This window comes from Topomyia yanbarensis, chromosome 3 (genome assembly GCF_030247195.1).
Source record: "Topomyia yanbarensis strain Yona2022 chromosome 3, ASM3024719v1, whole genome shotgun sequence".
NCBI lineage: Eukaryota > Metazoa > Arthropoda > Insecta > Diptera > Culicidae > Topomyia > Topomyia yanbarensis.
The window spans coordinates 243,628,744-243,654,377 of NC_080672.1; the positions used below are offsets into that span (position 1 = coordinate 243,628,744).

At 38.5% G+C, this 25,634-nt stretch overlaps 1 protein-coding gene across 2 annotated transcripts in view; it reads right to left on the reverse strand.

Moving 5' to 3' along the window:
* Window positions 1-25,634, reverse strand: part of LOC131692063 (putative 1-phosphatidylinositol 3-phosphate 5-kinase) — a 237,624-nt gene that overhangs the window by 16,167 nt on the left and 195,823 nt on the right. For both annotated transcript variants that reach the window (XR_009305905.1, XM_058978913.1), the window contains exon 8: window positions 5,537-5,952. Coding sequence is in view for 1 of the 2 variants with exons in the window: in XM_058978913.1 (XP_058834896.1) it covers window positions 5,537-5,952 (416 nt within the window). In the remaining variant the exon portion in view is untranslated. The remainder of the gene's footprint in view (window positions 1-5,536; window positions 5,953-25,634) is intronic.

The window sequence follows — 25,634 nt, forward strand, 5'->3', positions numbered from 1 at the left end:
TTTACGACGAGGGATAAACGATTTTTAATTAGACAAATTTGAGAAAATCGAGTAATTAATGTTATATACATGGTAAATAAATTGAATCATAACGTACAAGTCTGCTCTGGTACGGTTCGTAATGTATGGAGAACGAAGAATTGATTTTTTATTTATTAAACAACATTGAAACATTTTATCGGAATATTGGAAAGATTGTAAACTTTGTCTACGAGTCCAAATTCAACATCTTTGACTCAAATGGCTGTTGTTTCGAGTGGAGAAAATCGAACTCAGACCTGGACGTAAAAACCTTATAACAGCAACTAAGCGCAGGGACAGTGGAGTTATTGTATGGGGTATTATATGTCCACTAAAAGTGCTAGAAATTTGGTCTTCATTGATGGAATGATGGTCCAGAATGTGTATTTTAATATGAATATCTTCAAATAAATTTTAAAGCAAAGCTTCCGTAAAATGGTACTTTTACTGAGAAATGGTGGATATTGGAAATTCGATCAGGAGAAGAACCTAAAGCATAAGGCGTGCAAAAAACGTTTAGAGTAAATTTATAATTGTTTAAATGTTATGGATTCTCTACTGCGGACCCCATTTATTAACTGATTAGACAAATAAATCGGAGCATTTGGATAAAAAGTGCGAAACTATCCGAATTATAATGAGAATGATCTTAGAAACTACTATATAGAAGAATAAGATAAAATTTAAGTTGAATACACACAAAAGCTAGTGGTCAGTATTTCAATACGATTGAAAACTGTAATTACAAACGAAAGCTACCACATTGAATATTTATTATAGAAATTTCAATTGATTTTTGAAAAAATATGTGTGCTGTACGAATATGATATTGCGTGTATATTTGACTATCTTATGATTATTTTTGAAAAAATGAGCATTTGTAGTACAAAGATAATTATTGTATCTTCCCTATGCTGTCTAGTAAACTATTTCTACATAAATAAAATGTCTCGTAAACTACTTTTTAACTTGGAAAATGCATATAAGCATTCCGCATGGCGGTGTACGAAAATAAGATTGTATCACTGTAAGTGAATTAGGGTGGGACATTGTTATGTGAAAAAACGTAATCATAACCACATCAACCGAGCACAGCACTTTTTGGTTCCATTTGTGGTCCCAAATAACTGTGCAAAATCTGGAGTCGATTGGTTTTCACCTGGCGTAGCGCGTTGCGTTTAAAATTTGTGTGGAAATTAGTATGGGAAAACCTACTTTTTGTGTTTTCCGTTCAACAGACTAAAATTCTTCCTGCAGTATGCCAACAATGAGATAAAATTGAAATTGAAGATAAGGCTTTTGATTAATTCATCCAAACATACCAATATGGTAGTTGCAAAATATATTATGTTATTTTGGTATGCTATATGAAACATCATTGGTACACCCGCAGCTTGGCAAAAATATGATTTTTTTTGCATTGAATTAATCTATCGAATTTTGAACAGCTATAACTTGTTTTAGAGACATTCTAACACCATGTATCCTTCGGCAAAGTTGTTCAGCATATCCTGGACTACACTTCTATCCAATATTTGGCATACTGCAGGAAGAACTGTAGTCTGTAGAATTAAAAAATGCAAAAAGGTAGGTTTTCCATACTAATTTCCATACAAATTTCAAACGCAATGCGCTACGCCGGGTCAAAGCCAATCGACCCAAAATTTTGCACAGTTAGAACCAAAAAAGTGCTGTGCTGAAAAAAACGATCATTTTGCCCCACCCTAATGTGTATCACACAACCAAATAATTTCAGTATGTGTCAACATCGGCTCTGTTCGTAGGTGGTCTAAATCGATCGATTCATTTGATTGTATTAGTACCGAGCCAAAACAGCTGGAATCCTGGCCGATTTCTGCTGGAATTCTGGATAATTTTTGCAGCAGAATTCCGAATGTTGCCTGGGTGAGTTCGATTGCACAATACAAATTTAAAAAATCTTTACGATGTTTTGTACCGGACTTTCTCCTAAGGTTCCAGATGCCTAGGCCCGGACTCCGAATCGGGAGTAGATCGCGGATCCGGACCATTCCATGCATCTGAACTAGTTCAGTCTTGATCAGTAACAGTTCCCAGATCTAACCCATCCCCTTTCCCCATACCAGGTCCGGACCTGGGCCAGGTTCAGACTTGGTGTTTAGATCCAGACAAGTGTATGGATCCGTACCCTCGCACAGCGTTTTTGTTGCCAAAATCTTGCTATGTATTAATTACGCCTAAATCGATAAATGACGTCTTCGGAGCAATTTGTGGCCATTACAAGCCCTTTCTCAATATCTCAATAATATATCTCCCTAAATATAAGAGATATTTACCAACTTTTTTGTAAGTACATATATCAAGATTATGTCTTCGGCGAAGTTTTAGAGCAAGCTTTTACCAATAACTGCTGAAAACACAATGTATTTATCTTTAATACCTTTAACATTATTGTCTGTTGTTTGAAGATGACCCCTTAAAAGCCAATTCGTTAATATAACCTTTTAAATATTATACTGACAAGCTGGGTGTGCCCAAAAAAAGGTTTTAATTGTCGAAATGGACAACTTTGTATACTACGATATGATCTCGTGTATTTTCGAAGTAATGCAGCATTTTTTGGAAAATATTGTGTTTCAAATGGTTATTGGTTATTTGCGTTGAAACGGTGAAGTCGACGTCAATAGTATTTTCGGAATACCTATCAAAAATAACAAGGTTTGTCATTTGCTATTATGATTTTAGTGATTCATCCTCTTAAAAACGGATGAAAATTTTGCCTTAAATTTTTGTTTAGATGTTTGAGATGATGAGCTTTTCAATTATCATTTCTATGAATTTCGTATATTCCAATCGTCAAAATATACAATTTTTATTAACTTTAACACATTAATATTTCTTATCTCGAGTATTTTCAAAGATATTGGGAAATGTTTGAAAAACAATAGTGAAAGCCATTGAGTTTTATAGTCTTCATGTAGCACTTCTAATCGCAACTAGAGGTAGCTGTCAGTTTTTGTCCGTTCAAAAGTTATTATTTTTGAAACTTTCGCAAATTTTATCAAAAATTACCGAAAAAGTCGCAGGTAACCCTCCCCCAACATGATATTTATCGTAAGTTGCTTGAAACCTAAGACAAGACATAACAATAGAGGGGGGGGGGGTCGTTTTTGTTCCAATTTTACGTCAAAATGCTCCAGCTCCTGATTGGTTGATTCTGACTTTTTGCACTGTACGCAATGTTACTGCAGAGATAAATGGTGTTTGGCAGTGTTGCTATATTCGCAGGAAAAGATTGTCATTATTATCGTTAAAAGAGTAAAAATGATTAAATTGAACAGAAATTGTGCGGCAAAGTAGAACAAGTATCTACCACACATTTGCCGTGTACATTGTTGATTAACGTTAACAGAAATAAGATAGCAACCATAATCTAAATTTTTTTTCAGAAAATGGCTTCATTAAACCTTACTAAACACCCTTGACTTGAAAAAACGGTGCTCTTCCTCAATATAGTGGATTCAAGACACAAAATATTGCAAGCATAAAATGATTTTAACGAGAATCCATTTGTATTAATAAAAATAGCAACACTGTTCGGAAGATTTCGGCAGGGCGAAAATGTGCAAAAAGAAGAATGTAGAGGGAAAAAATAAAAAGCCGATTGTCACGTCTTGTCTTAGCTTGAAACCATGTTTTAGATAAGTGTTTTTCAACCGGGGGTGAATTGCACGGGATAAATTTCAACTTGTTATCCTAACGTTCCCCTCGGATATTTATCTTTATACATCGTTTCATTGTTTTAAGAATGGAGATGCTTACTGAGAGTGAACAGGAAGACCTTTGCAGTTCACTAACTGTGATACATGAAATGTTTAAGGGAGAAAATAGTTTCGTGGCGTCTTCATATGGAATATGACAAAAATGCTTAATGTTCGCATTCTGCTTTTTGTGTGAACATGGACATTTTAGACCATCGAATTTTCCCAACAAACCGGACTTGGAAACAGAACAATATCCAAATGATGGAATTTCTCTCAAACCTGATACCCGTTTTCTAGGGTCATTTAACTCTCAGCTTTATAGAGACCTACTCGTACACTTCCCGATGGTGAAACTGCCCTAATCCGACTGAGAGTTCCCCGGCGACGGAATTTTTTCCGGTACCTATGTTCGTTTCGTAAGCCAACTAACTCCCAGTTTTGTCACCATGGTGGATTTCTGACAATACCATTTAGCTTCCCGCTTCGTCTCGATCTACTTCATCTAGTCCCAAGCGGTGGACCTGCCCTACTCAACCGGTAGGTGCCGAGGTCTGCCCAGTGACTCCGGATGGAATGTAGCTTCCGGTTCACTGGCGTCCCAACGACCCTACGCTGGTTATTCGACAGCCTCCGGCGGTGGAACTAGCCTACTCACTAGCCACCCTGTGGGGTGTCGCGGTCGTTCCGGCGATTCAAAGTGAGTCGTAGTTTCCGGTTAACTGGCGCCCAAACGACCCGCTGCTGGCTGTTTGACGCGAATTACTCGAGCTAGTCCCCAGACCAGTAACGTGCACTTATTCGAACTGTCAGCTTTGGTCATTAGTTCGTTGATCTTTTCTCTATTTCCTCTGCAGTTTGACTAAGATCTGCGCGAATACTCTACTGACTGTACTTCACGTCCTTCTTCTTTGCGCATCTCTTGTATGACATTCTCTACGCTTAGCTGTTTGGGGCCAGCAAATCACTTCGCCGAACCCTGTAACTACCCCAGCGCATTCGTCCTTGCAGTACATTGTTATTCTAGCTATCCCCTCTTTCGATGAGAAATCGATACAGTGCTGAGGGTGATCAAGCGGTTCCAGGTGGATCGTGGCTGGCAAAGATCGGAAACCACTACTTTGCCACACGCCACTCATCTAGCCCCAGTGAGGGGCTTAAATTACATAGACGGAGAGTACCCCGGCAGTGGAGGTCATCACGAAGCCGAGTCTCCTGTTACTCTTCAATATCTTCCACGGGTCCCCGATTGAACTAGTCTCCGACAATGTTCCCCGGCAATGAAAATTCTGCTGAAAACGATTTATTATTTCACCGCGGCTTTCTAGCCGATAGCGCACTTTTTTTGTTCCCTTCGCCATTTCCTCTGCAACTCGGAGAGTATAAGCGACAACATCCCAGGTATGCTCACAATCCGAAAACACAAATTCGTCATAACGTACGGAATATCATGACGCACAAGGAGCGCATCATAAATACAAAAATCAATGCGCGACATAAGGCGCGAATTTTATGACGCACACACATTCTCGCATACTATGACGCACTCCTTGTGTGTTATAATACTACGGACGTCAAGCCGTACCACTTTCCGGACATTGTGACAAGGGCCTTGATCTACACGCAATAAAGTTTAAACGTATTTTTTCTATTTCGCTTTTATTTTCATAAAGCGAAATTCGAACTCAGTAAACTTAATTTGTTTTTTGTCGATGGTGCCATTGATGATCATTAAAAATATCTGTTGAGTAATTATAATATTGAAAAATACTTACTCTCTTCTTCGCACAATCACCTTGAACACTCCGAAGATTTTCACAAGTAATGTTGGTTGATTCTTTGCAAGGCATTGCTGCAAGTATTCGAAGTAATTTGGGGCGAAATTTTCAAAAATAGAAATATCTGTCTTTGACATCTCTTTTAAGACAAACTGATCGTCGATAGTTTTACTAAATTTCGAGCCACTTTTTCCGCCCTGGGCCTCCCACCGTACACTTCTACAGAGAGATCGAGCAAACATTCGTCCGATGGATTTATTATCGTGCTCACTAGGGACGTCCATGGGCTTGGCCCGTTTCGCTGTATGATTCTTGTTCTCTGTAGTGACTTTGGGCGTTTCTAGAAAGTTGCAACGCAGATTTTCGAATTCTTTTGCAAAATATACTTTACAGGTAAATTGGGTAGCCGAGTCCTGTAAGGAATAAAAGAAGTGGGTATTATTTGGATAATTTTTCTATTTTTAAAGCAGAATTTGTGTAAGATTTCAATATAGGAGCCCAATTTCAATATATCATACAGTGATGGGAAAATATACTTTTGCATATAAAATATTTAAAATAATCAATAAAGAATTGTAAAACGATCCATAAAAAAGTTGTCCATGTTCCATGAAACAAAACTGAAAATCTTTAAAACTGTGTGAATGATCCATAAAAAAGGGTGATTTGATCCATAGATTATGTAAAATTGAACCAAAAAATGGTCGCAAAAGAGCACTAAAATAGTAATACAAGAGCAATTGAAATCAACCAATGCCCCATAAAAATATTGAAAATGTTCCATAAAATGTTACATTTTGCGCCATAAATTAACTGATATTGATCCATAGAATATTAACAATGTACATTAAAACACGTCGATATGTTCCATAATATCGACAAAAATGTTCCACGGTATTACATAATGGAGCAATAAAATGTTAGAAAAAGTTCCATAAATTTGATGAAAATGTTTGCTAAATAATTTTTCTTGGTCCATAGAAGATGTAAAAATGAGCATTAGAAATGCTATGTAGTAATTCATTATCTAACGTTAAATTATGTATATATATATATATATATATATATATATATATATATATATATATATATATATATATATATATATATATATATATATATATATATATATATATATATATATATATATATATATATATATATATATATATATATATATATATATATATATATATATATATATATATATATATATATATATATATATATATATATATATATATATATATATATATATATATATATATATATATATATATATATATATATATATATATATATATATATATATATATATATATATATATATATATATATATATATATATATATATATATATATATATATATATATATATATATATATATATATATATATATATATATATATATATATATATATATATATATATATATATATATATATATATATATATATATATATATATATATATATATATATATATATATATATATATATATATATATATATATATATATATATCAGAGCTTTCACGATTCATTCAAATTCAATCCGAACGAACCACAATACAGTTCAGTAAAACGCTTGCCTTCACCCCAACCGAATGAATTGCCGCTATGGATACCGAAGCCACAACACGAGGAAACAGGAACAGGAACGAATATATCCACACACGCTTGCATAAGCACGTATCATTATAATGATGAACAGTTGTGAGTATATCAGTATTCTCTTCTCTCTTGAATAGTGGTTCCTCTTTGCTTGGTTGATTATTTAGTGAAATTGGTTCAGGAACATACAAGCTGTTGAACCATTCAGATTCATTGTGTAATGCTGAATCTGAATATAAAATTCTTCTGGCCATATTAGCGGTTTTCAGCGTCTTTCGCTACGTCAATTAAGAACATATGCACAGTAGGGTGGGACAAAAAATAGATTCCAGCTCCGAGCAACTTTTTAGGTGCCATTTGGGTCCTAGAACAACTGTGCAAATTATTAGCTCGATCCCTGAAACTATATTTTTGCGCCCACTGTTTAAAGTTTACATGGGATTTTGTATGGGAAAATTAACTTTCACAAAATAATTCCTCCAGGAGCAACCCATTACTTCCTAAAAATAAATCGTTATGTGGCTTTTATAGGAAATTTAATAACGAAACAAAATCTCAAAAACCACGAAGCGATCTGACGCTTGAGAAAAAAGTTATTAAGCAGAAACCGATTGATGCTCTGACGATTGTTAAAATATTCACTTTTTCTTGCACCACTGCTTTTGGTTATCCAGTTATACGCGATTTTGTTTTAATTTTCTCTTAATGTGTCTAAATCATTTATCTATGCTGTTTGGACGCTGCAAGAGATTTGAGGGATAAATTGAGGCTTCTTTTGTACATAATAAAAGAATGTTAAAAAAATTGTATATAATTCGACCATCAGCAGCAGTGATGCTATGAAAAGTGAAATTTGCATCAATCTTCAGGGCATCAATCGGTTTTTACTTAATAACTTTTTCCACAAGCATCAGATCGTTTCACGGTTTTCTAGACTTTGCTTCCTTGACAAATTTCCTATAAAAACCAGACATCTATTTATTTTTAGGAGGTAAAGGGTGACTCTTGGAAGAATTATTTTGCAAAAGACGATTTCCCCATACAAAATCCCATGTAAACTTTAAACCGTGGGCGCAAAAATATAGTTTCACCTATCGAGCTAAAAATTTGCAGAGTTGTTCTGCGAGCTAAATGGGACCTAAAAAGTAAGTCGGAGCAAAATTTTATTTTTTTCATATAACCATGTCCCATGCACAGTGGCACGACTTAGAACAAAAGGTGGACTAAAGTCCAAACTTTACCGTATCGGTTCAAATAGGACGTTTTTATGTAATTTTGGTGCGCTGAATTCGTTTTTGATATTAAAACATTTTAAAAATAAACATTTACCATTCATTTTTTCGAAATCGTTCTTAAAATTTGTGTATGTTAATTTTCGTGTGCTAAATCGTTTTTTATATGAACACTTGTAAAAAAATTCATTATACATTAGGGTGGCTCAAAAATAATTATTTTGTTGTGAAGGTACAATTTTTTTTTAAAGAAATTTTTGTGCGCTATTTTGGTTATGAAAATAGAAATTAACTTTACTACTTATTAGAGTGGCTCAAAAGTAAATATATTGTCTTTTGTAATGATTTTTTTCAATAGTAAATTTGAAATTTATTTTCCACATTGAAACGAATTGATTGTCATCTCATTATGGGGTTTTAGAAATGACTATTTTGTTTTTAAGGATCAAATAAGATGTGTTAGACTAATTTTGGGACGTTTAATTCATTATTGGGTTACTTGACATGAAAACTACATTTTCATTCATTTCCAAAACAAACATTTTGAGCGTCTTAGTGGAATGTTGATTTACATTCACTAATCAACAAGATTTTTTTTCACAGGTGTGTTTTAAGTTACTTAGATTGCTTATTTCATATCTTAAATAAAAAATCCAACCCCCTTTTTTTCGCGTAAAAATTAAAAATGGTCTTATTTTACATGGATAATATCGCATACCCTTAAGCTATATCAGTGCTATGCAAACTCGGATCAAAATAGTCTCACCAAATGACTAGAACTCAACTGTGTTCACTCAATTTGACAGTTATTGCAAAAGTTAGCAAAAATAGTTCCAGAAACATTTTGACATATTTCAGATGGTTGAGAATATTTACTGATTTTTAAACATTCTTAATACCTTTACCACCCAAAAACCAAACTTCCCAATCGGTTTCTTATTCTTGATCACTAGTAAAACCCTTGTAGATCATGCTCTTAATGCTATTTGAAAGTTGTGTATGTATTAATGTCATTATTCTAGCTATAAAGTGATTATTCAAATTCAATATCACTAATAACCATGCGTCTCCATTGACAGTTTTTTAAATTTTGACTGCTTATCGCAAGTTTTCGCAAAACTAGCATAGACTCATTTTAAAGAGAATTAAAAGCTTTCGAATGAGTATAGTGTGATCGCGGGCATTCACGGGCGTCGTTGTTGTTATCGCATTAGAAGTTCGAATTCTATAAAAAATCATGACAAACAGTTATCTAAACACTAACTAAACCAACTAGTGACTATTTTTTGGCGATTTTACGATGTAATTTTATCACACGGATAATTTTGGTGAAGTAATGCAATGCATAAAATCAACCGTTTCTTTGAAAAATGAAAATAATCGTATGTAGTTCCTATGGTCAAATAATGCAAAAAACACTTGAGTTATGACCTTCAAAAAGCTGTCAAAAATCCATTTTACATTCAAATCACCTAAAATCTCGCAAAAATGTCTCTGATGGCTCAGCTGATACGAGAAAAATACTAGTGGGAATATCGCATAACCTTCATATACGGACTTAAGTCCGGGCTCGTCCCACTGTGATATGGCTTGTGGAGCGGACATTAGGCAACAGGTACCGCTTATTGGATTCTGCTGAGGTTTGAGGGGAAAAAATTGAACTTGTGTTCACGATGCATTATAAATTTAGGGAAATCGTGGATATTCAAACATCGATATGCATTTATCAGTTTTTTGGATGTTGGTTCCTCAGACGATTCAGCCCAACACATATAGGTTCATTTTTTCTAACATTGTATCTCTAGCTTACGAATATTTGGAATTTTATAATCGTGAACCAAAACGAAGTGGTTATAAGCTTGGTTATAAGTTATTCGCATTTAACAAGGACAATATATGTTTCAAACTATGATGTACTACATTCTTTTCCTAAATGTTGTACAGACAGGTTAAATGTTAACAAATATAATATTAACCACAAATTCGATGAGCAAGATATATATATATATATATATATATATATATATATATATATATATATATATATATATATATATATATATATATATATATATATATATATATATATATATATATATATATATATATATATATATATATATATATATATATATATATATATATATATATATATATATATATATATATATATATATATATATATATATATATATATATATATATATATATATATATATATATATATATATATATATATATATATATATATATATATATATATATATATATATATATATATATATATATATATATATATATATATATATATATATATATATATATATATATATATATGGAGCATTCCACGCAAAATTTGCCACAATTTTTTTTTATTTCAACATAGTAGGCGAGACTTTCCAGATTTTTTGTGTTGAATTTCATCATTTGAACAAAACCTACTTTTTTCAATCGCTCGTACTGTCAAAAGTAAAGAAGGTACCCACAAGTGCCCAAAACATGAAATGTGCGCCTTTTTCATAGCTTTCGGATGAAGTATATTAATACTTACTCAACGTATTGGTTTCATGGAAAATATTGAAAAGTTTAAAACATATCGATTTTTTTCAAACTTGGACATGATTTTTTTCCTTTTTTTTTTGAAGTAGAATACTTCTAACGTTTCAATATTTATTTATTTATTTATTTATTTATTTATTTCAAGTCGTCAATCAGATGTAGACCGGTTTCTTACAATAATTATTAAACTAACTTAACACTAGTTAAAATTTTGGTTTACTTTAAACTGCTGCTTAAGTTTTGCTTTCGACATAGTGAAGTCAATGCTTTCGCAATGTTTGTTGTAAATATTCATCATTTGGTTTAAAGGGCCAAACTTGGCATAATTAGTGCGATGGCGAATTGTACAAAAGATACTGCGGTTACGTAGTTGTCGAGAAGGAGCATAAAAATTTAGTTTCGATAAAAGTTCGATTGAATCAATACGATGTGATACAATGTCGTTTACAAATGATACCATAGAAAATTCACGACGATCTTTCAAGGTTTGAATGTCAATTAGCATGCACCGTGCTTCATAAGATGGCAAATGTAGTCCAGTCCAACCTAGTTTACGAAGAGCGAACATCAAAAACTGCTTTTGTACTAATTCTATCCGGTTTGCATGCGTTGCTGAAAAAGGCGACCAAACTATACTACAATATTCTAGTGTTGAACGCACATAGGCTACATATAATGTTTTTATTGTGTAGGGATCTTGGAAATTATAGCTGAAGCGTTTAATAAAACCTAGTGTGCTGTTTGCTTTGTTAATTATTGTGTTATAATGATCTACGAATGTTATTTTGGAATCTATAATAACTCCTAGATCTCTTATTCTGTCACACTTTTCTACTTGTTGATTTCCCAATAAGATTCTATTGTTCTGTATATTATTCTTTCTACTCAATGTTATGGAATTACATTTTTTTACATTCAGTTTCAGCAGGCTTTTATTACACCATGTATAAAATATATTTACTTCGTTTTGAAATGTCTGAAAGTCTTCACCATTTCTTATTTCTAGAAATAGTTTCATATCATCAGCATATATAAGAACTTTTACATTTTTTAGAATGAAGGAAATGTCGTTCACAAATAAAATAAAGAATAGCGGGCCCAAATGAGACCCTTGAGGGACTCCTGATATCCCTTTAAATCTAACAGCTTGTTCACGATTTGTAAGATATGATTGTACCCATGTAAGAAGTCCTGGCTCAAACCCCATTTTTTCTAATTTAAAAAGTAGCATGGGTATGTCGATGCGATCAAATGCTTTGCTAAAATCTGTATAAAAAGCTTCAACGTGGTTTCCGTTATCCATTGCTGTTAATGTGTAGTTAATGAATTCGAGTAGATTTGTACTTGTAGAACGCCCTTTGAAAAAACCATGTTGCACATGGGTAATTCTGTTCTTGATTTGGTGGAATAAATTTTCATTAACAATCGCCTCGAAAATCTTGGGAATGCACGAGATGATAGCTATTCCACGATAGTTACGCACATCGGATTTTTTACCATTTTTAAAAATTGGAACTAGGAAAGAGCTTTTCCATGTTTTAGGAAAACAACCTGATTCTAGAGACATGTTAAAAAGCCAAAATAAAGGAGCGGTTAGTTCTATTGACAAAGTTTTTAAAAACACCGGTGGAACGCCATCAGGTCCAGGGCTTTTAGAGCTATCCAAGTTTTTTAAGGCATCCATGATTGTATGTACTTTTATCTGTTTAATGTTAATATCTCTTGAAAGTTCTGGGAGGAATGAAAAGTATTCACGCTCTCGATCCTTCTCTGAAAATGTAGTGTAAACTTCCTGGAAGAATGTTGCAAAAAGATTGCAGATTTCCTCTGAGTTATCGCCTACCTTTCCATCAAGATGCATTTCTGTTGGAAAATAATCCGATTTTATTTTAGTTTTTACGTAATTAAAGAAGTTTTTTGGGCAAGTTTTTATATTGCGTTCTGTTCTTGCATTGTACTCTTCAAACGCGATATCAATGGCAAGGTTCAATTGATCGCATAGATTTAAATAGTTTGTTAAGTTATCTTCGCTGTTGTATTTTTTGTAGATTTTGTGTGCTTTCTGCTTACGATTTTTTAAATTTTTGATTTCTCTATTAAACCAGATGGGATGTTTTGAGTTATAGTGACGCCTTCTTCTTTTCAATGGTATATCTTCGTGAATGACTTCAAATAATATTTTGTAGAAGATGTCTACGGCAGCTTCAACATTTTCTTCATTTCTTAAAATCATTTGCCAGTTTATTGCATTAATTTTTTGCCTCAAGCTTTCATAGTTAGCGGACTCGTAATCAAATACCTCCTCAAATTCACTATCACCAGGTCTGTCGTTAACATGCAAGAATATAGAAAACTCAATGGCTGTATGATAAGCTTCATTCTTCCATAAGGGAGTAAGTGATTCCGTTACACAGAAGTCTTCGTCTATATTCGTCATTAATAAATCTAAATAGCAATGTCGCTGATTTCTTATGTGATTTATTTGATTAAGTCCTAAACTGGCAGATTTATCGCAAATGAACTGCAAAGTTTCATTTTCCCCTACAACAGGAAGTAGGATGCTCTCATTATCAGCATCTGGTATGAAATCAATACCGCGTTGATTGAAATCGCCATATATGTGAACTTTTACGTGCGGGGAAAGACTATTAATAATGCATTCAGCAGCATGATAAAACTTTTCGTAAGTCGTTTTTCGAGCAAAATTTGGAGGAAAATACACCGAAGCGAAAACGTGAGTTTCGTCTTTAACATGTACTTTCACCCACACATGCTCGAATTCTTTTGATTTTATAGTTTTGATAACTTCTGCATTTAGTTTTGCTGAAATCGCAATCAAAGCGCCCCCTCCTGACTTCTTACCAGATACATGACAATCACGGTCATCCCTAAATACATTGTAATTGCTCCCGAAAACTTCTTCACTTCTCACTGTTTCGTCCCAACTAGTCTCAGTTGCTAAAATTACGGAATAATGACAACCTAATATTTTGTTTTGAATCACATTCATCTTAGCTGCACTTTTCATGCGGTTAAAGTTTTGGCAATAGACTAAGATTTCTGTTCTTGACTGAGATTCTCTTGGAGAAGTGTTAGTTGAATGGGAATTAATTAGACCTAGCTCTACCTCTTCTAAATCTTGAATCGCAATATGATTTGTCAATTCATTATTATCTTGCTCTAATGAGCGCGTCGATAGCGGCAAAAACACTGACAGGCGCCAATTCCGGAGGGGTACATAGGTGTGGCAGCAGCTGTTCGATGTGAGGTGCTAGGTTGGTCGGTAGGGCACGGGTTTAAAACATCGCCTCTCTGGAATGCAATGGTAGGTCCGAACGAAGTTGAAGGTGGCCTCGAAAAACGTTTCTTTGCCTCAGCCAGTAGCTCTCTGTCCAACGGAAGATTGTCGATGTCGCGGCGTTTGTTATCGTGGTACGCAAATCTGCTGTGGTTGTAATTACATCCGTTATTTTTGTCGAAACTTGTGTGGTGTTTGTAACCGTGATTCTTGCGACGCTTAGTATTATTATTACTGTTACGGGTGGTGTCAAGTGCATTAGCGGGCCTCTGTTTATTCCGTTTCTTCTTTATTCTTGCTTTCTCCGCCGCTTTTTGTTGATTGAGACGACGCAATTTACGTGCGTCGTATTCGGACCAATCAGCCTTCCATACCTTAGAGTTGCCAAGGAAACGCCAGCCTGAGTTACTGGCTGCCTCGACGGACATCTCAGCCTCTAAACTAGGGGAGGAATCTGTTGCGGGTGAAGCAGCAGTCTTTTGTTCCAGTGAGTTTACTGCACTAGAAATTTGCTTTAACTCATCGATAATATCATCCGTGAATATTGGGTTTACATAACTCATATTCTGAGCCGAACAGTTGTTAGCCATGTCAGTTATCACGCTGCTGACCTTTTCAATTTCTGAACAAATTTGTTTCAACTCGCGTGTCATATCGGTGGTCAGTTCATTGACATAGGCTGCGATGTTGTTTTTCGTAGCTTTCATCGATATGTCGAATAATGATGTTAAGTGATTTTTTGTGGCAACGACATCAGTTTTGCCAGTTTTGTTGGAAGCAGCCAGCTCATTCCACAACTCCGAGGTTTTGGCTATGTGTGCAACCGCGTTATTATGATTAGCTGCAGTTGTTTTAATTTCGCCTTTCAACTCGTTTAAGAGCATTTCGATACATTCAAATCCATCTCGGACATTGAAGTTGCTGAATGTGGATGTGAGTTTGTGATTCGACTCCATAACTAGCTTGTTAAGGTTGATGGCTTCTTGTTGTTGTCTGTACAGTTTATCGAAATTTAACTCCATCACGAGACGCTTCTGGCACTCGTAGCATATTGGCAGCATGTATGTTAGTATTCTTTGCTCATGATTCCTCTGAGCACCAACGCATGGGGTGCCGTTTCAAAAATTTCAGTTGAGAAATTTTCCCAGATTTGAAATGCGAATATCTTCCGTTCTACTGGACGAAATCGCAATATTTTTGCACTATCTGATCGGAAATTTGTGCACGTATTTCGTATTAAATTTCGGAATTACTGCGACTACTATAAATAAACCAAAACAAGGATTTTCAGAAAATCCTTCGAAAACAGCGAGGAAAATGCGCAATTTGCCAGCATATCCCACGCAGAGTCGTCAAAAAGGAGCATGTAAGCGTTTCATTACATACGGGAATGTTATATATACAGGTCACGCGAGCTTGTTTTGTATCAGTGGGTGCTCGCTTACCACACGAGCAACATTTGCGTTTGCGTTCCCGTACCAAGCGTCATCGCAAGGTTCTTCGTGATAAAATCCAGGGAATCACCAAATCTGCCATTCGGCGTCTGGCTCGTCGTGGTGGTGTAAAATGCATCTCCGATTTAATCTACGAATGCTGAGGGTGTGCAGGAAAATGTCACCCGAGATGCCGTGACCTACACTGAACACGCCACGCGCAAAACCGCAATGAATGTCGTCTATACTCTGAAGCGGCAGGGACGCACTTTGTATGGATTTGGAAGTTGAAAAGGTAGAACTCACTTGTATCATTATAAAAAAGGCCCTTTTCAGGGCCACCAGAATCATTTCAAAGAATAAGTTTGCATTTTCTGTTTCATGGACTGTTTCTCCCTGGAGAGCAATTTGGGTTAAACCCTAAATTATGATTTATTTCAGTACGCAAATTGCAAATATGGTCAGAAAGAAACTGGAGTGAAGTGGAAAACATTTTTACTAGGCGCATTCAAAAAAGGTTTCAATTCTCAAACATTTTACCAAAGTGCCGTATTACATTACTCTCTTTACCCTGAGTGTTCGATAATCTCCGTATTGGAAACACAATTTCAATTTTGTTCTTTATCAAAAATATGTGGTCGACCAACGAAAGGGTGGAGCTACGAAGAACACATATTGAGGACAACACAAAAAAGGACGAGCTTACATTGTGCTGTAGTCAGGTATAAAAACTCAGCATGCTGTTGCTCAAGCTCAGTTCGTTTCCAGCATCAGCATACAGCAGTTCGTTTGCAGTATCTCCCGCAAAATTCAAACCGCCGTCCGTTTGCTGCTGTCAGAAGAGTTGGCCAAGCACGCCGTCTTCCATGGCACCAAAACTGTTACCATATACACCAGCTCCAAGTAAATTTCGAACACTGCCCAAACAAAAGGGCCTTTTCAGGGCCATCAATTTATCGACAAAGAATGAAATTGAAATTTTGTTATTACAAGCAGCAGAAAGCGGCTTGTCAAGAGCGTTGGATGGTAAGTGAGCCACTTGTAAACAATACCGTCGCTTTCACGTAGAATGGCACAAAATCAAAAGTTATTTGTAGACAGGTTAGTGTAATGATTCAATTTACAAAAATCGAACGTTTTCTAACGATTCGATATAGGTGCTCCGTTTCAAAAATTTCGGCCAGAATGTTGCCTGTTTTTCTAAAAGTGAAAATCTGCTATTGTACTGAATGAAAACCTTCGATTTTTGCGCTGATTGGAAATAGTTGTGACTAGTTGTGTAGAATGTTCAATTACTGAAAATAACAGATTTTGTGAAAGCAGTGGTTGGTCCATACAATTCGATTCCAAGCGAGCCAGACTAGTTTTCGTTGGAAGGTCCATCTCTGACAATAGAAATAAACTATTTTATTTTGAATTCAACTACAACTTCCTTGAAAACAGCACAGCTAAAAAACTTTTGGAAAAAACGCGCAAACCTAAATTTTCCATTATAATCAAAATTAGTGCCCCCACCGCACAGCATCATCAAGATTGATAGTTATTCAAGCCGGGAGGAAAGGGGGAGGGAGGTTGTAAGGCAATGGAAAATTTCATGTATAATAATAATACTTTATAATTGGCTGGTTCTGAAAACAACTTGTTGGTTTGTGGTTTATTTTGGGTCAGAATTTAGGCCCGCTCGATTTCTGATAGCTGTGAATTTTTCGCAGGGCGACAGTTTCTGTTCGGTAGCGATGAGGCTTCTTAACGCCAACCGTGACTGGGGCACTTTTACACGGCCTTCGTTGCCAACCAGCTCCCTGTTAAGGACGACGTCTCTGTACAGCCAGCATCACTGCCATGAAAGCAAAACATTGATTTTGAACCGAATGATTAGACGCTGTATTTAGTTACAAAATGTCGATTTTCTGAATGATATGATATTAAATCATCCCACAAGATGCAAAACGTCGTGTGGAATGCTTGAATATCGAGCATAGTGCCGAACATAATTCTTTGTTTGGGGCTTTATAGCTATAACGCCCCATATATGTCGGTCGCTGTCAAACTCCATATGATAGTATAGGGTTGCCAGGGGGCTGTTGCCAACTGCTTGCGGGGAGCCTTTCCTCCGGTGGACTTACGAGCGGTCTGTTTGGTACAGGCCATGTAGCGAAAAATGCTGATCTGCTACTTCTCTGATGCTGGTAGTAGGACGACGGTCAAACGCTCGTTTTCGTGCCTTCATTCATAAAAGTTCAACAATATTTTCAAAGAATGTAGCAAATTGTCAACTTAATAATTCCAAAAATACTCCAAATAAACTATGAATGTGCAAAAGACGACAAAATCGCATAGAAATTGCTTATTCCAGAGCAGAATTTACCGGTCTAAAGTGTATTCTACTTCACTCCGGTTATGTCTCTGACATTACCCACCCATCTTTTTATTGTATGAAATAGGAAAATCATTTTTCTTGTTGCCATACAAATTTGAGAGTGGGCAATTAAATACTTACGGAGATATGAATTTTTCAAACGCGCCATTCGCTTCTCTCATACTCAGGTTTGACTGTATGAGATTTTACACACTACCGCGTTGTGTAAAACACACTTGCAATTAACTTCATTATTTATTAGAAATAAATAAAAAAACAATAATAATTATTCAACGGATTGACTTGATTTTTTTATGTGGATGCATAATATGTGTAGCCAGTCGATGAACCACGGAAAACTGAATAAAAAAAATTCTCTCATCATTTTTAAGAAAAATGAGTGAATTTTACATAAAAATATCAGATTTTTCGGATTTTATAAGGCTATTCCATGTTCCAAAATTCAAACCATTTTATAATTTTTTTTGTTAATCGAGTAAATAATAGTCCAAATTTTAAAAATCTTATTGAATTTCCTGTTTCAGTCAATTTTATCAAGAGTTATCATATTCGCCGTGGCGCTCCTCGACGTGGAAATGGTAGGACGTCTACTCTTGGAACGCTTGTGTGGTTCTGTGTGACTGCAACTTTTTCTCGTACATAATGAATGTATAAATAAAACTTAACATTACAAAAGAGGTCTATTGTTGCCTTGCCTTCAAAATCGTAAACCAAAATCACTTTCGATTCAATAATCGAGTTCACTAGCGCAAAGCAAAATATAAGCAAGGAGCTGAAGCAGAGCCTCCTGGTGCTGCGTAAAGCTGTTCGTGTCGCAAGACAGGAACAGCAGGCTTACGACAAGAGGGTGGAATGTCGGGAGAAGTCCGACAGAGGAACCCAGACAGTGGCCTCCAAGAGGGAGGGAAGAGAGAAGGTCGACATAGGTACCCAGACAGTGGCCTTCACCTTCTATGGAGCAGCCATGTCGCTCGAAGCGGCGGCCGAGTACCCCTCGAAGGGCAAAGGCAAGGGCAATCGCAAGACGGCGTCGAACGCGAAGCGCCCTAGGAAGCGCCAGGCGAGGGTGCAAAAACCGACACCACACGGCGTGCAACTGTTAAGGCCAAACGCCGTTTGGTCGAGGTAAGCGAGGGCGAGAGTGACCTCGCTGGGCAGAGTGATGGTACTAGCAACCCTGCGCAACCGGGGCAGGGGAGCGTAAACTCCTGGACGCTGGTCACCAAGAAGAAGCCGGCACCGACACCGGAGGTACCGCGGCCCGCGAAGAAGGCCAAGGACAGAGGCGAGGCCTTGTGGTTAAAACCCGACAAGGGCAGCCGAAAGCCTCTCGGCCCTTGGGCAAGACGTGCGTAGCGTGAGACGCACCAACATAGGAGAAATGCTTCTGGTACTGAAGCGAGGCGCACAATCTAGTGCGGTATACAAGGCCTTGGCCCAAGAGGTCCTTGGTGAAGGCGCCCAGGTCAGGTCGCTAGGGGCGGAAATGACTCTCCAGTGCAAGCATCTGGACGAGTTCACGACCGCAGAAGATGTCGTCGCAGCCGTCAAGGAGCAATGCGACGTGACAATCGAGCGGGCCTCTGTGCGTTTTAGAGGGGGACCCTCTGGCACCCAAGTAGCCTACCTCAGGCTACTGAAGGCGGATGCCAAAAAGGTAACCGAGAAAGGTAAGCTGAAGATCGGCTGGTCGGTATGCCCAATTAGCATACCCCAGCCGCCTTATCCGCACGGCTGAGAAGCAAGCCCGTAATCATGCTATGGGCGGACCTTCGTGTCCCTTCGGTGAGGCAAATAAGAAGAAGCCATGAACGTCACACAGCTAAATCTTAACCATTGTGCAGCAGCCCAACAGCTGCTGTGGCAGTCGGTCTCGGAGTCGAAGACAGATGTCGCCCTCCTATCAGACCCGTACAACATCCCTGCCGGCAGCGGCAATTGGGTGTCGGACGGGTCTGGAATGGTGGCAATCTGTACAACGGGACGGTTCCCGGTTCAAGAGGTAATACACTCCTCCGCCGAGGGTGTTGCGATTGCCAAGATCAATGGTGTGTTCTATTGCAGCTGCTCCACCAAGGTGGCCCATAGAACAGTTCAACCAGATGATCGATAGGCTCTCATCAGACCTAGTGGGCCGGAAACCTGTAGTCATAGCGGGAGACTTTAACGCTTGGGCAGTGGAGTGGGACAGCCGCTGTACAAATAGCAGGGGTCAAGCGCTAATGGAGGCGCTTGCGAAACTCGATACTGTGCTAGCTAATAATGGCTCCGCTAGTACATTCCGTAGAAACGAGGGGGAGGCGTGGATTGACGTAACATTTGCCAGCCCGAATCTAGTTCCAGGCATGGAATGGAGGGTAGACGAAGGCTACACCCATAGCGATCACTTAGCATCCGAGGACGGGAGATCCCTGTCAGGTACGCGGGTGGAAATCCAATCACTTCGACATCACATCACTTCGGGGATGCGCTGGTAGCTGTTCTATCCCGCGCGAGCGACGCCACTATGCTGAGAAAAACCCTGCCAAGAAACGGTAGATGCCCGGTATACTGGTGGAGTGCCGAGATTGCAGCTCTACGATCAGCCTGCTTCAGAGCTAGACGTAGGATGCAAAGAGCTCGCACCGAGGATGCAAGAGAGACCAATCTGTCTGATCGACACGACTGGCAAACTGCTTGAGAGGATCATCCTCAACAGGCTAACCCCGTACGTGGAAGGTACGGACGGCCTGTCAAGCAACCAGTTTGGCTTTCGGGAGGATAAGTCCACAGTGGACGCTCTCAACTCAGTGATAAATACTGCCGAGATAGCGATCCAACGGAAAAGGCGAGGCATTCGATACTGTACGTTAGTGACACTTGACGTGAAGAACGCATTCAACAGCGCAAGCTGGGATGCCATCGCGCTCTCGTTACACCGGCTTAGCCTACCGGTGGGTCTGTACCGGATCCTGGAAAGTTACTTCCAGAACCGCGTACTGCTATACGAGACCGATGCCGGTCAGAAAAGGGTTCCGATTACCGCCGGAGTCCCGCAGGGCTCGATCCTAGGCCCGGTGCTATGGAATCTCATGTATGACGGGGTTCTGAGACTGAAGTTCCCTCCTGGGGTCAAGATCGTCGGCTTTGCCGAAGACGTAACCTTGGAGGTCTACGGGGAGTCAAACTAACCGCAGAACACGCAATCAACATGGTGGAGGAATGGATGAGCGCGAGAGGCCTGGAGCTCGCTCATCATAAGACGGAGGTAGTTATCGTCAACAACCGCAAGTCGGCACAACATGCAGTTATCCATGTGGGAGAAGTCACGATCACTTCACAGCGAAGTCTGAAGTCTATCGGAGTCATTATAAACGACAAGCTGACCTTCGGCAGCCACGTCGACTATATATGCAAGAGGGCCAGTAGAGCACTGAGGGTAACCAGTTACCTACAGAAACTGGAGAGCACCTACCGAGTGATGTGCCTCAGAGTGATATCTGCCTACCGCACGATATCACACGATGCATCCTGCGTGATAGCGAGCATGATGCCAGTCGGGCTGGTCATTCGGGAAGATGAGTGTTTCGAGCTACGTGGAAATAGAGGAGCCCACGAGCGCACCAGGGTGACCTCGGTCGCCAGATGGCAGCGTGAGTGGGACAACTCCTCGAAAGGTAGGTGGACCCACCGGCTGATACCTAGCATATCGAGCTGGGTGGGAAGACCCCACGGGGAAGTTCACTTCCATCTGACACAATTCCTGTCAGGCCATGGCTGTTTCCACAGGTTCGGGCACGCGGAGGTCTCAGCCTGCCCGCACTGCCCAGGTGGAGACGAAACTGCCGAACACATACTGTTCGTATGTCATCGGTTCGACGTCGAAAGAAGAGCAATGCTTGACGTCTGTGGCTGGGACACAACCCCTGATACCCTTATTCAGCGGATGTGTCAAACGGTGGAGAAGTGGAACGCAGTCTCGGCTGCTACCATCCAAATTGCCTGTAGGCTACAGGTAATCTGGTGAACCGAGCAACAGACGACGGGCACGGCTAACTAGTGATTGGTTAGTTGGAGCGAAAAAAGGCCGAGCGCAAAAAATGGAGTGAATGGTCTGTTCATGCTGAGGCAGGTTTGGCGCAGCGACTGGCAACCGCGTAAGGGGTAAACCCAGCCACCCCAAAGCAAGACAGAAGAGCGAGTGTATAGGCGTATAAGTGGACTGCCTCATGCCAAGACGGGAGGGTCGTAGCGTAGTATGTTGGGATTTAGCTATCGATACCTCATGGCGTGGCAGAGGAGTGAAAGGGTGAGCATCCAAGTCAGTCTCACACGGCATGTTAAGGGTAAGCACAAAAGTCAGCCTCACATGGTATGGTAGAGGCTAGCACAAAAGTAAGCCTAGCAAGGAATGAAAAAGGTGAGCACACAAGTCAGCCTCGCATGGTATGTCAGAAGTGGGGCCTAAGAAAAATGTCCCGCATAGGATGCCAGGGGGAGTGACAGAGGTATAATAAAGTGGCACGATCGAGAGTGAACCAGGTGATAGGGTGAGCACCCAAGTCAGCCTCACATGGTATGGGCGAGGCGAGCACAAAAGTAAGCCTAGGAATGAGTAAGGTGAGCACACAAGTCAGCCTCGCAAGGAACGAAGAAGGTGAGCATAAAAGTCAGCCTCATGTGGTGTTTGAGAGTGAATCAAGGTGCGATAGAGAGAGCACCCAAGTAAGCCTCATACAGGACATAGAGTGAGTGAGAGTGAATGAGTACATTAAGTACAGCAATCCCCCCAGAAGTAATACCGAGAGGTAGTTCCTGGGAGGAACGATGGTGGAGCCCAATGGAGTTTAGTCGGTATTAATAGCAGCGTCACCATTCGAGCCCGACACGCCTCCAGTACACCCCGTGTGGTAGCTTGGACACCTACCAATAGCACATATACTGGGCTAGGACGTAAAGGTCTTCTCCATTGTAAAAAAAAGGCATACATACGGGCTTACATTCATACATACATACAAACTATTTGGCGCAAGTTTAGAGCATGTAACGTCGTGTTATCTAGTCTGTCATCCTATGGAAAATCATCTTACCATCGCCTTGGGGTCAATGTCATATTGGCAAATTTCGCATTGAATCCGCTTCTGGCTTCTGAAGCGGATCAATCGACTATTAATTGAAACGGTAAACATACCAGCAGTATTAGTCCTTACTCGCGAATACTTTTCCTACAACTGTGCTGTTTCTTCTCTATCTTATAACATAACTCGATTATCCCTGTTCTAGTCAATATACATATTCATTACATTATGTACCAGGCAAACCCTTAATTTTTCTATTATTATTATCCTGAGTAGCTATACCAGTGAAGGTATTTTAGGATTTCGCAAAAAGAATCTCTGCCAATAAAGGCGTAAGCAATATTTATCCACATAAAATTTGCTCGAACCGAATGTCCGCCTGGTTCGACTCGAATAGACCACACCGACCCAATAGGGTTGCTTATCATTTCTGAGAGCCGGTGTGCTTGGTCGAGTTTAATAATCATAAGAACAAGTCCTGAATAATTAACTATCTTAGGTGCCAGTCCTGCACTCCTTTCCTGAACTAGCCTCATACTCACGATCAAAAGAGTCGACAACTAGTAGGATCCACATGTCCCCCACCCAAGCGAATTGATCAACTTGCAAGTAGGAGCACATATAGAAGACTTCCGAATCAATAAGAATGGACCAAGCCAGTCGAAGGCCACAGGCCCAGCGCCATCTCGTACAATGTCATTGTCATTTCTCAACCCATCCCCTGGCAGACGTTCATCCGCCCATCTAAACTCTGTCAAGATGAGAACCTACAAAGCCTAACTGTTCGTATGTGCTAGTCCGTATAGATTTTGGTTTGCTGAAACGAAACAAGAAAAGCAAAATAATTGTGATTAGTATCGTAGTTATAATAAATAAGTAAACGATTTCTCATCTGTTGTTTGTTCCCTTATTCGTAGTCCTCCTTCCTGTTCCTGATCTGTTTGGGCCACTGGCTTTCCGTTTCCTTGGCCGTCACGCTCGAGCCGCACATATTGTAGCAAGAGAAACAAATGAAAAGACAAAAAAAATAAAATAAATGGACGTCTGCTATCTGTGCCTAAATTGATGTTGCTTCTCAGTTTTGCACGACCCAGGGGGAACTTGGCCTTGATCCCAATGCTCTGTCGCAGATGTTACGTGATATTCCTTATGGAATATATTTTGTTTGGGAGCCATTCATAAACAATGTCGTTCGTTTTTTATCCCTGATCCGCTGATACGCCTAAAATTCATTTTTAGTTTTTATCTCGTTACGTGACGCTCTTCCCCTATTGTCAATATTCGATATCATTTATGAATGGTCCCCTGGTGATTTAGAGCAGACAATCCAACGAAAAATAGGATTGACAGGATTTTAGTGCGCTCTTGGCGCCTTGTGTCACATCTTCATGTTTGTTATACATACTAAGAATACCAAAGCATGTGATGTGATGACCGGAAGATTGGAGAAGCAACTCCTCCCCTTCCCCCCATGTAGTCCTACTTTTGGGAAGTGTAATTAAAATCCGTCTCGCTCATTGCTGTCTCTTGTTTCTTTATATTTCTCCTTAAGTTGTGTAAGAATTTCATTATCATTCGACAAAGGTGCGTTGTAAGTGGTAACGATCGATTCAGGACTGGGTGCTTCTAACAACTCTGAAAATACATATGATAAATTATCATATCATACAAATGATTTCTTTTTTATTATTTACCTTGGTATGAAAGTGGAACGAATCCGGAAGGTCCTGCAATGGCGGTCAATGTTTCGAAGAACTTTCAAAAAGGTTTCAAAGAACAAGAGTTCGTATTAGTAGTTTGTAGAAAAGAATTGAAATATAAAAAAACAACCATGTCATATTTTCGATAATATACCTGGAACAGCGATTCTCGATGGTCCTGCAACGGCTTCTTCGGTCTCGGGATCATTTGGTTCATACAGTTTATTGTAGCAACGAAAACAAATGAAGGAGCTGCTCTCATCTATTTTCATCTTTTTTTCATTGCACAATCGTACAATTTATTGGTGAGTTTTCTGATACGCGTACTCAACATCCAAATACCACAAACTGAACACTTACGTTTCATTTTAAGAGATTCTTCAATTGAACTGTTGTTGTAGGAAACTCTGTTTTCTAACTGATAATTTCTTTCGAAACATTCCTGGTTTTATGTAATATATTCGAACCTACGAGCTAGTGATGTAGTACCAGCAAAAGCAAAATTTACCTATTTCTTCAACTTTTTTGTTTATTCATTTCGTTTATTTGATAGACACAAACGTTAGCTTGGCGGTGCCAAATTCTCTTGTTTTGGATATCTCAAAACTAGGAGGTTACAATGTTGAAATATTTTTTTATAAAAGAGAAAAAAATTACAGTTATCTTCACAAAAAAATGGGTGGGTAATGTCAGAGACATAACCGGAGTGAAGTAGAATACACTTGGTTATACAAATGCTACAATTTTCTTCTGATAGGTTGTATTAAAAGCAGTTGTTTTGTTATTTCTACATACATCGTACATCGAAATCTAAAATATTCGA